The following is a 17,321-nucleotide window of genomic DNA, read 5'->3' on the forward strand; positions in this document are numbered from 1 at the left end:
CCATATTTGTGGGATCCTTCTAGAAGCTGGAAATCACTGAAGTAGGAATCCCTACATCCCTACTCCAGTGATCTCCACTAGCTTCTGGGTCCTGTGCTGAGAGACTGTCCTGCTGTATTGTGAACACAGGAGACCGGTTGCTTGGCACAAACACCATTCAGAGATCGCATTGCATTTTCTCAGTGAATGCAAAGCGTTCTTGGGAGAGGCTGGGGAGTGACGTCACATTCTCCACCTCGTCCAGTCAGAGAATGCTTTGCATTAATTGAGATTGATAATTGATATATGTGTCATTACACTGCTCCAAGCTGAACTGTTACTACATAAAAATGTCCATACCTGGAATTCTTCTTTAAAGAGAAATTCCATATATGGATATTTTATACTTAGTTACATTGGGTCAGCTTGCATCAATGTAACTATGTATATACCATACCTGGCTGATGCCCCTGAAGCTGGAAATCATGGGAGAAGACACCATTACTCCAGTGATCTCCATTTGCTTACATGCATTGTGAACACAGGAGGTCGGCTGCTCGGCACAGGCACCATTCAGAAAATCCCTTGCATTTTCTGAATGAATGCAAAGCATTCTTTGATTGGACGAGGTGGAGAGTTTGAGGCTACTGCCCCACCTTGTTCAATCAGAGAATGCTTTGCATTCACTGGCAAATTGCAAAGCATTCTCTGAATGGTAGCTGAGCCAAGCAGCTAACCTCCTGTGTTCACAATGCAGCAGGGCAGACATTAATCAAGGAAGCAAGTGGAGATCACTGGAGTAGGGGTGCCTACTACAGTGATTTCCAGCTTTTAAAAGGATCCCAAAGGTATGGTATATCCATAGTTACATTGGTCCAAGTGCAGCCAATGTAACTATGTAAAAATATCCATATCTGGAATTCTTCTTTAAGAAGCTGAAAATATTTTTATATAAAATCACCTAACATGCTGGTTTAGGTACATTTTAGAAGCAGTTTAGGGCTATTTCTTTCAAAGAAGGCCTTGTACTCACAAGCAATATTAGAGGTGGCCACTTCTGTCTGCTGACAGTTGTATTTACCGGTTTCTGAGCATGGATTGCACTTGTTTTATCATATCTGCACTTTTTCAAATGAACTTTTCCTGCACAAAACTCAGGTACTTATTTACCCTACATGTTATATGTGTCCAAGGCTCACCAAACAGCCACTCAGCACTCACAGCTGCATTTACCAGACAGATTAAATGTCTTTATGAAGAAATATATGCACTCTGCATTCAAGAAAAAGTGAACGCAGTTTAATTTAGAAAGAGCAGCATTTATTAAAGCTGAACTCCGGGCAAAAAACTTCCATTCAAATATATTCTTTAAAGGAACATTAAAAGCAAAAATAAAAAAAGAAATAAAATAAAAAAGAGGTAACACTTACCTTCTTTGTGCAATGATATTGCACAGAAACATCACTCTCCTCCTCTTCTCTCAGTCCTTGCTGGCACTATAGGCCTCCCCCCTCTTTTGGGTGCCTCCTGTACCAACCCCGGTGCTAAGGAGTCACCTGTGTGCGAGCGCTCCTGTTGGGTCCCGTGAAAAGCTGTGTGCGTCCATAGACACACACAGCATTGGTAAGCCATGCCACCACTCCCTCCCCACAGGAGTTTGACTGACAGCAGCAGGAGCCTATGGCTCTGCTGCTGTCATTTTTCCTGCAAAACCATAAAGTGAGGGATGCTGGAGCCCAGAACAACTCTGGAGAGGGAACATGGAGCCAGGTAAGTGTTTAGGAATGGTGGAAGAAGGGAAGGGGAGAATTAACAGGACAGGTAGTGGCTGTTTTTTACCTTAATACAGAGAATGCATTAAGATAAGAAATGTTTAGAGTTTAGTACTTCGTTAATAGCCACAAAGGATAAAAACTCACTTTATGTGCCCAAAATAGCTTTGCAAACCCAACTAGTACCTTGTAAAAGTAGGTGACATCATCACACTGCTGTACATGGACTGTGTGAGGGTGGAGTCCAGGCTGGCTCCAGAAAACTACAGGAGGAGGTGGATACAAGACCAGTCACCCTGCACAGGGAGAGAGAGGGCAGCAATGACTGGTCTTTATTTCTGGAAACTCCTGCATAGTTATTTCCTACTGGAATACTGCACAGATCTGGAGGAAATAAACAATAAAAGTCTAAAATTCATGAAAGTATACACATGCCGCCTGTATTTAGGCAAAACTGGTTTAGCCTGGATTTCAGCTTTAATCTTCTGGGAGATGAGAGTTGACTTTATGGAATATACATCTAAATATATAAATTAAAAAAGGCTTTCTTTTACAGTATTAAATTGTTTCCCTTCTAATATAAAGGTTTGGTCCTCAATGCATTGTAGCCATATGGACTAGGATGAAAGCATTTGACCTCAGCAGGCACTGAATATTCTCCATATATATGCTGATACTGGCAATAGACCTGCCAATGAAGTACCAAACGCCAGTAAAGGGCCACATGTACAGCTATTCAGAATCCATGAACCATATCTTTCTATGTGCTGCCTTGGGTACCTTTTAAATATTTCCTATTTTTCTATCATCTCCCTGCCTATCATAATCAGTTAGTTCATCATACGTAAACCAAACTCCAAAAGAAGTCATATTACACATAAACCACAGAGAATGCCGTTTGTTAGTCTTAAATATGGCTTAATATTAACGAAAGCTTCCTCTGTTAATTTCTTTTAGCAGTGATAACACAGGAAGATGCATTTTTGCTTAACCAGTAGTAATTCAAGAGGCTGTATTGTAAAGCTGTAAAAGAATCCATTGTTTGGTAGACCCCTAGAATTAGATTTCTTAGTTTATCTGGGATTCATTGCTGCAGCAAGAGGACCCTGGGTGGATCCTCGTGTACAGGTGACGTGGTGTTTCTAGGACTGAGGTTCAAACTCAGAATGAGGGTGAGGAGGTGCTTGCCTATTTCAGCAGGGAGATATCGTCAGCAAAATCATCTTGTGATTGTCTTAGGCAGCGAAAACAACGCCACTGGAAGAGCATTAGACAAAGGGGCAGCATAAACAGGGCACACACGCCGGCCATCACATAGGCCGTAGTCATCAAAGCAGACTCATCCAGCTGTGGAGTGTTATAGCCGCAGTCTTCTAAGTTAGAGGCATAGAATGGACCGTCCACAGAAGCCTTGCGAGAAAAGTCATGCACTGTAAGAGATATGACAAAAGATGGGTGTGATTTCATTTAATTTCCTAGCAAAGTGGTTGTACACCTCAGACATGAAATATGAACAAATCATATCCCTCTATAGTGTGTACTTGTCTCAATTAAAAGCAGTAAGTGTCATCTCTGTCTGCTGCTTCGTTCCTCTGCTATCAGCATGAATCACTTCTGAAAAGTTTTCCTGACACCAAGAGAAAAATGGTGACATGGGAGGGACTTCCAGAAGATTGACAGCCATAATTCTGTTCCTGTGAGCTGTGTGACGGGGGTGTGTGTCCCTTCCCTCCAATCAGTTCACAGAGCTCTCCTCACTGACCTCTGCAGAGTGTAATTTCTGTCCTACTCCCTCTTTTTTCTGAACTCTCAGACTCGCTTTATAAATTCAGTACTTTGAACAGATGTAGACAAAAAAATACTGCAGATAGACAGATACAACGTATGTAGAATGATTTGTTTAATCTGTGTATTAGTAAAAGATTGTTTAGAAAAGCGCCACACCCTTAATTAATATAGCAGCAATTCCAAAACCCCAAAATTATTAAATAATCTTGGTCAAAAATGCATTTAACTATAGGAATGCACTAGAAACAACAAAACTTCAATAAACTGTGCATAAATCAATATAAGATCAAATAAAATATTTCACATATAAATAATTAAATAGATCATAAAGTGTTCAAATAATCAATCTATGAAAGTCCAAATTCCCACAATACAAATTTACAGCCACCATGTGCACTCCACCACCAAATAAAGTTGGGTGAATCACCAGAGCTATATGCTGATCAAATCATAGACCAGCATAAGTGCTATTGCTCTGGGAGCGATGGATATTCCAATTCCGGATATAGGATGCAATATTCTGCAGTATTAAATCCCTTAGGATGAAAAGTGCCGCTCTGTGTTAAAGATTGATTCCAGATAAACATGAAACAACTCTCCACAACCTCTCTCTCTCCTAGAGGGATATACGGTTCTCCATAGGCATTGGGACCATGTTCAAAGGCAAAGAGAAAGGAATAATAGTGCAGGGATTTAATACTGCAGAATATTGCATCCTATATCCGGAATTGGAATATCCATCGCTCCCAGAGCAATAGTGCTTATGCTGGTCTATGATTTGATCAGCATATAGCTCTGGTGAGTCACCCAACTTTATTTGGTGGTGGAGTGCACATGGTGGCTGTAAATTTGTACTGTGGGACTTTGGACTTTCACAGATTGATTATTTGAACACTATATGATCTATTTAATTATTTATATGTGAAATGTTTTATTTGATCTTATATTGATTTATGCACAGTTTATTGAAGTTTTGTTGTTTCTAGCGCATTCCTATAGTTAAATGCATTAATCTGTGTATTACCTGAAGCCAGTCTCTGAAGAGGTGAACTTCAGATAAAACACTGAATTCTATGGCTTACTAATTCCAGGTTTAGTATATTTTTACAGAGTTATCCTGGTCCACCTTTTATATACCATACCAGGCCAGTGCCCCTGGAAGCTGGAAATCACTACTGGGCATCACTACTGCAGTGATCTCCACTTGCTTTCAGGTTTCGTTCTGAGCAGCTGGCCTACTGCATTCTGAACCCAGAAGGTCAGCTGCTCGGCATGGGCACCATTCAGAGAGTGCTTTTCATTTTCTAAATGAATGCAAAGCATTCTCTGATTGGACGAGGTTGAGAGCACGATGTCACCATCCCGCCTCTCCACGTCATTCAAACAGAAAATGCTTTGCATACAATCAGAAAGTGCAAACCATTCTCTGAATAATGCCTATGCTAAGTGGCTGACCTTCTGTGTTCACAATTCAGTCAGACGCTCAACACGGTACCCAGAAACATGTGGAAATCACTGGAGTAGCGGAGTCTACTCCAGTGATTTCCAACTTCCAGGGGCATTGGCCAGGTATAGTATATACATAGTTACATTGGACCCAGCTGTACCAATGTGACTTTGATAGGTACCGGTGAACACTGACAGCTAAAGTCCCCACTAATGACAGAGAATGAGTAAGAGTGGCTCTCAATCATGTGATCACTTTGTCAATTACATCACATGCAAGCTGAAGACTTTCAGAAAAAATGGTTTGAATTTTCAGAGGCCTGTAGATTGCAGCTTAGTGTAATTGTCTGATACAATAACAGTATTAAAAAGTAAAAAATTAATTACTGTTAAATATATATGTATATTTTAGAGAATACATTTGGCCTGGGAATATAGGTTGCAATGATTATGATTTAAGGAGTGAGTCATTCCAAGGCAGCAGTAAAGTTCTGCCATTCTCAATACAGTTTTTGAATATGTCACATTGATTGTGCAGACATGACCAACAACTGCACATTTAGAATGAAAATTTCTGTATTTTTTCGAATATATGTAGTTCCTGAATTGTAAGCATAACTTAATGGTCATAATGTATTTTTTTTTAAATAAATACTTCAATCAGGAAAATTGCATCATGGCGAGGTGAGAAAATATGGAGATTTGTGTTGCCTGAATGTTTGTCACATTCGCACAATGAATGTTTTATGCAAAGACTCCTTCACATTTCCAGAAATGTATTAATTTCTTTCAGAGCTTGTACATACGCCTTACTCAAGTCTGGCATTGAACTGCTACTTACTGTCAGTTAAAAGTCACAAATACAAAATAAGTAATTTGACTGTTACATCTGCTTTATTCTACTTTTGTATATGCATCAGGTCTGCTTTAATGTATTAAATTAGCTCTCACCATGGCATGTGCTGACAGCAAAGCCAATCCGTTTCTGTGCACGATCAAAAATAACATAGAAGCCTTCCATGATGACCGCACCCATTACTGTGCCAGTAGAAGACTGAGACACTGCAAATTTATAACAGTCATCCTGAGATGTGGCTATGTCCTCCACAGGGCGCAGGTATTGCTGCAAGAAGGGTAGAAAACACCATTAGATCTGTGTATTGGTGAGTCTCTACTAAGGAGACAGAAACAAAAAGTGTAGGAAATACTGTGAGAAAATCCATCACATTTTATTAAAGTTTGGAGAAAGGGCATTTAAAAAAAGCAAGCTAGACAATACAAATCAATAACAGCCCAGATAAGTTGATGCCAGGGGACAAGATGGCAAATGCTACCTGCGGCAAGATGGTGATGCGGAAAGATTCATTGGCAGCTTCACCCATTAGATAAAGGGATATCACGGGAAATATGTTCCATGGTGTAGTACCCTCCTGCCAGCAAACTAACTGTTCCCCCATCCAGAATCCATCAGGGAATTTCTCTGTCTACAAAAAGAACCACATTGAGAAAATTTGAAAATTAGTCATTTGTAGTATCCATGTTAATAATAAATTAAAGTATAACTAAAGACTAAATCGTTTTTTGTTTTGGACAATGTGGAGTTGGAGTAGAATACCTGTCAGATTTGCCCGTTAGGGAGATTTACCCTCTCTATTTGTCATGTTTACTAATATCATCAAAAGTGAAAGTAAATGAAAATCTCAAATTTTGGGTTGTCCCCAGAGCAGTAATAGAGGGGAAATCTTCCAATGGGGACACTATTTCTGGTGATCCTGGGTGGCCCCTAGATTTGCCACCTCATCCCTTTAAAACTGAATACATTAATGACACAGGTTCTGTGGCTTATTAAGGTGGTAATTAAACCTGTGTTATTAATATGTGTTTAGTTTTAAAGGGAACAAGGTGGCAACCCTAGTGGCCATAATGCATTTCCTTAATTTACGGGGATTTCCTCTCACTTCCTGTTTAGTTATATGTCAGGAAGTAAAGGTAAATCTCCCCAATAGGACACAGATGGCAATAACACTGACAGGGGTTATACAGGTTGTCCCTGAAATCTGGACACATAGGCAAATATCACTATATATGTGTGTGTGTGTATGTGAATATATATATATATATATATATATATATATATATCCTGGCAGTACTAGGGTCGTTGGTTTGAATTCCAACCACGGCACCACCTGCCTGGAGTTTGCATGTTCTCCCTGTGCCTGTGTGGGTTTCCTCCGGGTACTCCAGATTCCTCCTACACTGCAAAGACATGCTGGTAGGTTAATTGGATCCTGTCTAAATTGGCCCTAGTATGTGTATGTATGAGTATAAGTTAGGGACCTTAGATTGTACACCCCTTGAGGGTTAGGGACTGATGTGAATGTACAATATACTGTATATGTAAAGCGCTGCATACATTTATTGCACTATATAAGTACCTGTAATAAATAAAATTAATATATGTGTGTATAATATATCACTATATAAGCTCACCAAACCGTAACCCCCCTTGCTAAAGGAGAAGGTGTACTCAATGAAAATCACAGATATGAATCACCTGAAGGAACGCATCATGAATGAATGTGCTCAAATTGACAGCACAGTGATGTTACTGTATTTGCATCACAAATGGTGGAAATCACATAGAAGATGTTATTGGTTAATATTCCAATGAAATAAAATGTTATTGAAAAAATAATTTTGCCTATGTGTCCAGCCCGTTAGGGACTCCCTGTATATTGAGTAGGCTTTATTATAATAACATTTCCAAAATTACAATTGAATTAATATCCAATCCCCTTATAGCATAATCTCCACCTTCACCCCTGAAGATGTAAATAATAATGAATATGCCAAAAATAACCAATAAATAAATAAATTTCACCTAGCCAAAAATATCAAAGTGAAAAATAAAGTCCAAAATTTAAATTCAAATTAGAGAAAAAAAGCACACAAATATCCCTCCTGTGTGATACAGGTGATACAAAAAGTCCAAATTAATTGAGCCTCCCCAACGACTTCCACAACAAGTGTTACCTCAAAAGAAAAAGAAATAATACATAGTGCATTATCATTTATATAATAATCTATTGTGAATGGGTCCTAACAGTGAATCAGCATGATTTTATGAAGGACAGGGCATGCCTAAAATGAGGATTACTTTACTAAAGTTTTATGGTCAATATTTATCATAATGACCACTATTTCAGAAATGAGATCTAGTCACATGGATCAAAGTAATGATCCTTATGTCAAAAAACACAACAAACTGAACTAAGCCTATGCTTCGTTTTTATAAGGGCATAAATTCAAATCTGGATTTTGAATGCTATAATTTGATACATTTATTTTGTTATAGCATTTGATACTGTTCTATTTAGCCTGGTGGAGAAGTTTGGGATGCAATGATTCGGACTAGTGGTGCACCAAAATAAAAATTCTTGAACGGAAACCGAAAATTCAGGATGCATTTGGCTGAAAAATGAAACTGAAGCAGTTTTTTTATATATTATATAATTGTATTATATTCAACTTTTTAATTAATACCATGAATTTAGATGAATATGAATTTATTTTCAGTAGCTTTTCAGTCAATTGGCTGCTTTCACACTGAGCAGTTTTTGTAGCGCGTTTGCATAAAAAAAAGGCACAAGAAAAATGCATCCCTTTTAATTCTATGTATGTCCTCACACTGGTCCATTGCGCTTCCCTTGCAGTGTTAAAATCTTGCATTTTTGGTGCATATTTGACGAGAAAAAAAAAAAAAAGCACCAAAAACGTACCTCCCAATTGAGGCCTGGTTCACACCAATGCGTTTCTGAGCTGCTGAATTTTTGGAAAGGGTCAGGGACTTCTTTAAACGCAAAACAATGTGTTTTTGGTTCAGCAGACTTCAATGGAGATGCTGCATTCTTGATACGTTTTCACACGTTTTGAATCTGCTCAGCAACACAACACAAACAAAACACAAAATGCATTTAAAAATGCACGTGCTAAAATACAAAATGCATTGAAATCCGGACAAAGCGCAAACTGAACTGTTGTGAACCAGGCCAGAAATGCATTGAAAACTCATAAAAAACACAAAAATTGCACACGCGTTAAATTTTTGATGCGTTTTGTATTTTTTGAATGGTTTTGTTTTGTTGTTGCTGGGCAAATTAAAAACACATCAAAAATGCACTGCAAAGAGCGGCAAAACAGAAAAAAACGCAAATGGAATTGGTGTGAACCAGGCCTGAAATGCATTAAAAAAAAATAAAAAATGCATTAAAAACACACACGTGCTGCGTTTTTTATTTGCTAAGCAACAAGTTGGCCAAAAAACGCATCAAAAAGGCAAAACACACTGCAAAAAGCACTGCTAAATGGACAAAACACAAACTGCATTGCTGTGAAACAGGCCTGAAATGCATTGAAAACGAATTGAAAGTGCATCAAAAATGCACGTGTTGCATTTTGCATGCATTTTTAATGTGCCCAGCAAGAAGTTGGCAAAAAAAATGTAAAAAGTGCAAAATGCACTGCAAAAAGCACTGCTAAATGGACAAAACGCATACTGCATTGGTGTGAAACAGGCCTGAAATGCATTGAAAATGCATAAAAAAAACACACACGTGTTGCGTATTTAATCTGTCCAGCAACAAGTTGGCCGAAAAATAATTCAAAAATACAAAACACATAAAAAAAGCTACAGAAGGGAGTGCGCCAAAATGCAAAATACACCGCAATAAGCACTGAAAAACAGACAAAATGCAAACTGCACTGGTGTGAACCACGCCTGAAATGCATTGCAAAATGCATCAAAAATACATGTGTTGCGTTTCTGATACGTTTTGCGCTTTTTATTTGCTCAGCAACAAGTTGGCCAAAAAAAAAAAAAATCATACAAAAATGCATATAAAAATGCATCAAAAATGTACGTGCAAAAACACAAAACGCACTGCAAAACAGACAAAGTGCAAATTGCATTGGTGTGAACCAGGCCTGAAATGCATTGAAAACCCATCAAAAACACACACGTATTGCATTTTGATACATTGTTTGAGTCACATGACCTATGAAAAATGTGCCCGAAATGTGGTATAATAGCGGCAAAATTGTGTGTAAAATCATGCGTAAAATCGTGGCAAAAATCACCCGTTTTCGGCGGCCATTATCGGCACCTTTTTTCCTATCGGCAAAATGCTGATACATTTGGGCTGCCGGTATATCGGTGCATCCCCAATTAGGACTGTTTGTACGTGTTTGTATGTGGGTATAAACAGGTTAAAAGAAAGAAGACCGTGCTTTTAATCTAAATATTAATAATGTAGTGAATTAAATCATAATCTTTTGATTCATGGTCAAATCACACAAATGTATGCAGAATTATTATAGCAACATAAAAATGGAGGGGCTTGGCAAAACTGCAAAAAGGGTAGTTAAAGTCATTGTAAAGGCATTCTATGCAGTACGGTAAAAAACCATCTGCATGCAGCTAACCCCGCAGCCCCCCTAAATACATACCTGAGCCCAATTTTGATCCAGTGATGTACACGAGAGCCAAGCCTCTCTCGGCTCTCTCACTATTGATTGGCTCAGATACGGCAGTGGAAGCCATTGGCTCCTGCTGCTGTTAATCAGAGCCAGTGACAAGGGAGCAGGGGGTGGGGCTCAGCCACACCTGATAGACACACAGAGCAGGGCTCAGGAGCAAACACGCGCAAGTGCCCCCATAGCAAGCAGCTTGCTCTGGGGGAAATCGGTGGTGGGAATGAGCCAGAGGGACTCGAGAAGAGGAGGATTGGGGCTGCTCTGTGCAAAACCATTGCATAGAGCAGGTACACGTTTGTAATTTATAAAAAAAAAACCAAACCTTTACAATCACTTTAAATATCAAATGAAATTTCCCAAAACATAAAATCAATAGTGTAGCACTAAATCCTGCTCCTCAAAAAATTATATTCACAACCAAAGATATGAAAATTCATACAATTAATACAAATCAATATACCATCAGGGCTGTGGATAAGGGGGTGTCACCAGTCCTCCTGTATGGGGCCCATGCCAGCAGGGGGGCTCTGGGTGAATCAGATGTGGGCAGGGAGGGTGATCAGCATGGCGAGGGGGAAATTACAGGAACAGATCCCCTGTATGGTTATCTGCAGCAGCTAAAAGCACTCTTCTCCTCTCTCTCCCGCTGGCTTTCAGCTGCTGCAGAGAGAGCCATACAGGGGATCGGTTCCAGTAATTGCCCCCCTGAGCACCCATCACCCTCCCTATGCACCATATGTTTCCCCCTGCTGCCCAGGCCCCCCTGTGTGCCCCAAAACCCTGAAGTGCTGCCAGCTTTCTTCCTGTCCTCTCCACCGGCAGCTGCAAGCACACAATAGCATCCTTCAAGTTGGAGAATGGGGGGAAGGGTCAAGTAAATTTGTCACATTTACCAGCCTCTTCCTTTCTTGAATGAACATAATGAGTGATCGGTATTGGTCACTCACTATGTTCATTCATAACTGAAGCATAGTAAATGTGTTTTTTTTGGGGGGGGGGAGGGGCTGTCAGGTTGGCTGTATGGGCCCAGGTGGTCTCTAACAGCAGCCCTGTATATCATACTGTGAAAAAATTGTAAACAAAACTCATTAAAAAGTGATATTAGGCTCCATGAACAGTGGCTTACAATCACTGCTTCTACAGGAGTTTTGTGGTTTGCTTGTAGAAGCAGCTCAGTATTCACCTATGTGTCCATGCACATTAGGACGATTAGAGGCATATTTTAAGCTCAACGACTAGAGGCAGGAAATAAACCCCTTCTGCTTTGCGTTTTTGATTGGAGCTTTCTGGCAGAAAAAAATGCTAAACTCTTCCAAACTTGCCTAAACTGTGTCATTAGCACTTTTAATGCAGAGGGATCCCTCAAGCCGGTGATTAGCGTGATGACGTCAGTCTTTGTGATAGTGCCTGGTTTGAATTCCTTTATACTCTGTGGAGCAGGAGCAGAATTTTGTAAGTGCGTATGTTGTACCTGAATATAGAAGATCTGCTTTGACTGTACCATGCTATGGTACTGTACGTGATTATTGCTTCTTTCCTCGGTGCTGATTATTACTGCTGTGGATGGATGAGCTGCAGCTTGGAGGGATCCCACTGCATTGAAAGCGCTAATGACCATTTAATCCCCTTAATGGTTCATTCGTAGTTTAGAAAGAGGCTGATGGTTTTATCTGTCACAAGGTGTTAACACTGGAGATGGGTATGTGCACTGGATGGTGGATATACAGTATCTCTAAGTGTTGAACACACCTGAAAAGCATTAATGATCATTTTTTCTGTGAATGGTCCACACCGTTTGATAAGAGGCTTATAGTTCACTAAATGCATTATAGGTTTGTTAATATCAGAAAGTGGTTTCTACACATTTGGAGAATTATATGGTTCTGGACTAATATTTTGGAATTATTGTATTATTATTATATAGGATTTATAAAGTACCAACAGTTTGTGCAGTGCTTTACAACGTGAGGGCAAACAGTACAGTTACAATACAATTTAATACATGAGGAATCAGAGGGCCCTGTTTGTTAGAGCTTACAATATAAAATGGGAGGGTCAAGTGATACAAAAGGTATTAACTGTGGGGGGATGAGCTGATGGAGAAAATGTACAGTTGTTGGGTGGAGGCAGGATAGGCTTCTCTGAAGAGAAAAGTTTTCAGGGATTGCCTAAAAGTGGACAGAGTAAGAGATAATCTGACAGATTGGGGTAGGAAATTCCATTAGATGGGAGAGGCTTGGGAGAAGTCCTGAGGCAAGCATGGTAGGAAGTGACAAGGGAACTAGAGAGCAGGAGGTCTTAGGAGGAACGAAGAGAGTCATTTGTTTGGTATTTTGAGACCAGGTTAGTGATGTAGCTAGGGGATGAGTTGTGGATGGCTTTGTAAATTGCTAGTATTTTAAATTTAATTTGTTGTGTGAGTGGCAGCCAAGGCAGGCATTGGCAGAGAGGGGAGGCAGACACTGAATGGCTGGTAAGGTGGATGAGCCTGGCAGCAGCATTCATGATGGACTGGAGGGGGGATACCCTATGCAAAGGTAAGCCAATGAGGAGGGAGTTGCAGTGGTCGAGGCGAGAGATAACCTGGGAGTGAATTAGGAGCTTTGTGGTGTCACTGGTTATGAAGGGGCTAATTTTGGAGATGTTGGGGAGGTTGAGATGGCAAACTTTGGAAAATGATTGGATGTGGGGCCAAAAGGAGTGTTCAAAGTCCAGTATTACACCTAGAACCTAGGCATGCAAGGACAGGTTGATGGTTGTGCCATTGATCTTGACAGAAAAGTCAGGGGAAGGGGCATGTGGGGGAGGAAATATTAAGAGCTCGGTTTTGGATAGACTGAGTTTGAGGAAGTGGTGTGACATCCAGTCTGATATGTCGGTCAGTAAGTTAGTGATGCATGAGGAGGCTAATGTTATGAGCTGAGGGGTAGAGAGATAGATTTGGGTGTCGTCAGCATAGAAGGGATACTGAAAGCCATGAGAGGCTATCAGTTGACCAAGGGAGGAGGTGTAGATCAAGGATAGGAGCGGTCCTCCAGAACCTTGGGGGACACTGACGGAGAAAGGAATAGGAGAGGAGGAAGTAGAATTGTGAGTGACACTGAAGGTGCAGTGGAATAGGTAGAATGAGAACCAATGAAGAGCACAGTCACAGAGACCAAAGGAGTAAAGTTTTTTGAGGAGGAGGGGGTGGCCAACGTGTCAAAGGCAGCGGAAAGGTCCAGAAGTAGGAGTACAGAATAGTGTCCATTGGTTTTAGCGGTTATTAAACTGTTTGTGAGTTTTAGGAGAGCAGTTTCTGTGGCGTGCTGAAAGCTAAATACAGATTTAAGGGGATCAAGGTGGTTATACTTAATGAGGTGGTCTCTCAGTTGTAGACTAGGCATTCAAGGAGTTTGGAGGAAAAGGGGAGCAAGGATATGGGGTGATAAGTGGGATATCTGTAGAGAGGAGATTTCATCACAAATTGTATCAATCGTATCTTTGAAGTGTATGGCGATCTCCTGAGTAGTGAGTGAGTTAGTGGGTGGAGGGCAGTTTTATATTGGTTGAAGTATTTGTGAGACTTAGTCTTATGCCACAGTAATAGCACTTTTGATGAGCTGTGTTCACACTTTTTCACACTATGATATACTGATTTGTATTTATTGTATGAATTCCCATGTTTGGTTCTGGATATAATTTTGTAAGGAGAAGTATATGGTGCTACACTAATAATTTTATGTTTTTGGAAATTTGGCATCACAAATTGTGTGTCAGTAGCTTTATCTTAATCCTACTTTAGCCTAAACACTGCATTAATATATACAGTTAGGTCCGTATATATTTGGACACAGTCAGAATGTTCATGCTTTTGGCTCTGCCACCAGAATAAATTAAAACAAAACAATCCAAATGGATTTGAAGTGCAGACTTTCAGCTTTAATTCAAGGGGTTGAACATAAATATCACATTTTACAAATTTTAGGAACTGCAACCATTTTTATACACAGTCCCTCCATTTTCAGGGGCTCAAATGTAATTGGACAAATGAATATAATCATAAATAAAATGTTCATTTTTAATATTTTGTTGAGAATCCTTTACTGGCAATGACTGCCTGAAGTCTGGAACCCATGGACATTACCAAAGACTGGGTTTCCTCCTTTCTGATGCTTTGCCAGGCTTTAACTGCAGCTGTCTTCCGTTGTTCTTTGCTTGTATGTCCTTCTGTCTTTAGGCTTGCCTTCAGCAAGTGAAATGCATGCTCAATCGGGTTGAGTTCAGGCGATTGACTCGGCCATTGCAGAATATTCCACTTCTTTTCTTTCAAAAGCTCCTGGGTTGCTTTTGCAGTGTGTTTTAGATCATTGTCCATCTGTACTGTGAAGCGCTGTCCAATCAACTTTTGCTGCATTTGGCTGAAGCTGGGCTGACAGTATATCTGTAAACACTGCAGAATTCATCCGGCTGCTTCTGTCTTCTGTCACATCACCAATAAACACCAATGACCTAGTGCCACTGGAAGCCATGCATGCCCTTGCCGTCACACTGCCTCCACCAAGTTTTACAGATGATGTTGTGTGCTTTGGATCATGAGCTGTTCTAAGCCTTCTCCACACTTTTCTTCCTGTCATTCTGGTACAGATTAATCTTAGTTCCATCCGTCCAAAGAATGCTTTTCCAGAACTGGGCTGGCTTTGTTAGATGCTTTTTGGCAAAGTCTAATCTGGCTTTTCTATTCTTCAGGCTTATGAATGGTTTGCACCTTGTGGTGAACCCTCTGTATTTGCTCTCGTGAAGTCTTATCTTGACTGTAGACTTTGACAATGATACGTCCACCTCCTGGAGAGCGTCCTTCACTTGTCTGCATGTTGTGAATGGGGTTAGCTACTCTCAAAGAGCTGTAATTCCTAAACCCTTCCTCCAATTTGGATGTACATACCCTCAAATTAAAACTGAGAGTGTGCACTTTCAGCCCATATCCATTATATAACTATAGCTTGAATATGTTTTGGTAAATACCTGAAAAAAGCTACAAAATTGTGCCTGTGTCCAAATATATATGGACCTAACTGTATATTTTTTTTTATCAAATTACATATTGTGTTGGAAAATGTACAATTATTGAAACAAGCCACAGGAAAGAAAGGCGGTTCACTTTATAAATGAAATAAGCTACAGTTAGGCAAAAGAGATCTAGTTGAGGACTTGGGATCACTAGTTAAGAGGAAGCGCTCTAAGTAGCAGCTACAAAGAAAACAAAACGGAAGGTAGAGAATGGGAAATATCTACATTTAATATTACTATAGCATTGTCTCTAAAACACTCATAAGACCGCAGCTAGAGTATGGTGTCGAGTTTCGGAACCACACTGAGAAATGACAAATACCTTTTGGAAAGTAATCTAGAGGATCATCTGCGCAATCCTGTCAGTGTATAAGATTACCATATCAATATGACAAAAACAAATTGCTGCTAACAGTGTAATGTGTATTCCCACACCCTCAGTGATATAAAAAAAATGATGTGTTGCACCAATTACTGTAAATAAAATCCAAATAACCTTCATACTAATGTGGCACCCTGCTGGTTAGTTTGGGGGAGCTAGCTGATTATTTTATTAGTCAGAAAGGCTAAGTAGCAGCCTGGACAATAGTCAGTTGGGTCAAATTTGGGTGAGGGCTGAGAGGTTCTCAGATCAGTTCCTTGATACCTCCCCTTGCTCTGGAATCTTGGAGAAGATTTTAGAAGCAGTGGTCAGGGTGAGGAGGCTGGTCTGCGTACTCAGGGGACTCTGGCCAATCCCCAGGCAAGAGGCTTGGCATGGCACCAGAGTAGTCCGTAAATATGACTGAGCCTGCTCAGCAGCAGGAACGTTCAGGTGTAATGTGTGAGGAAGCTGAGACACGGAAGCCTGGGAGGGAGCCCAGTGGGAAGGGGCCTACCTACAGGCAAGAAGCTGGAAAGGAGGATTGCTCAGCCTTACTGGCCCTCAGAGCGAGGACCACCTGTAAAAGACAGGAAAGGTGCCAGCTCAGCGTAAGGCCTGAAGGCGGCCACCCACCTAAATCAGCTCACAAGACTGAGACTGAGTGATTAGTCCTAAATCCCCTGGACCAGTTAAGGGAAAAAGAGCACTCTGGTGGGAAACCTGATTAGCTCCTTGCCCAGGACTGTTTCATTTAAAGTGGCAGGCACTGGATTCCCTTTCCCAGGGATTCCCTCAGGCAGCTGGATAAGAAGAGGATTATATGGGATCTGGGTAGGTACACCAGGAGAGGCTGGGGAGCTCTCCAAGAAGTTTCTGCTGTGTAAAGACTAGTTGATAAGGAGTTTGTTCTTGGTTTGCAGTTCCATTGGGCATCCCACACACCCATTACCCCATCCAAGTTCAACACCCCTTAATAAAACATAAAACCAAGCTCAAGGACGGTTTATTGACTTTGAATGCAAGTCTGAGAAAATGCATGCTGCCTGGCTGTGTAGGACTATAGGGGGACCTGATTCTTCAGCAACTCTTCCGGGGGTAGTGCTATACTAACATAATATTCACTCTAAATAATTAATGTTTATGCACATCTACGCATGAGCTGTCACATGTGTTAGGGAATTAGAGTGAATATTATGTTAGTAAGAAGGTTTAACAGATTTTATTTACAGTAATTTAAAATGGTAACAATTTATAGGTTTCTGCACATCAACGCATGAGTTGTCATATGCGTTGTTAGTGATTTAGAGCGAATATTGACTTGCACAACATTTTTCATTTTTTTTATATCACTGAAGTTTTGGAAAGGATTCAAATGTAGACAACTAAACTAA

General features: G+C 40.3%; 1 protein-coding gene across 1 annotated transcript in view; it reads right to left on the bottom strand.

Moving 5' to 3' along the window:
• Nucleotides 1–1,277: 1,277 nt before the first annotated feature.
• The window catches only part of BACE1 (beta-secretase 1), an 87,563-nt gene continuing 71,519 nt past the window's right edge, over nt 1,278–17,321 (bottom strand). Inside the window, exons 7-9 of the mRNA XM_089678612.1 lie at nt 6,320–6,469; nt 5,937–6,108; nt 1,278–3,181 (exon numbers count right to left, since the gene is read on the bottom strand). Of these exons, the coding sequence (XP_089534738.1) occupies nt 2,940–3,181; nt 5,937–6,108; nt 6,320–6,469 (564 nt within the window). The 3' untranslated portion in view covers nt 1,278–2,939. The remainder of the gene's footprint in view (nt 3,182–5,936; nt 6,109–6,319; nt 6,470–17,321) is intronic.

The sequence above is a fragment of the Staurois parvus genome, unplaced genomic scaffold (genome assembly GCF_062004578.1).
Source record: "Staurois parvus isolate SC_StPar_1 unplaced genomic scaffold, SC_StPar_1.0 ptg000207l, whole genome shotgun sequence".
In the NCBI taxonomy this organism is placed as follows: Eukaryota; Metazoa; Chordata; class Amphibia; order Anura; family Ranidae; genus Staurois; species Staurois parvus.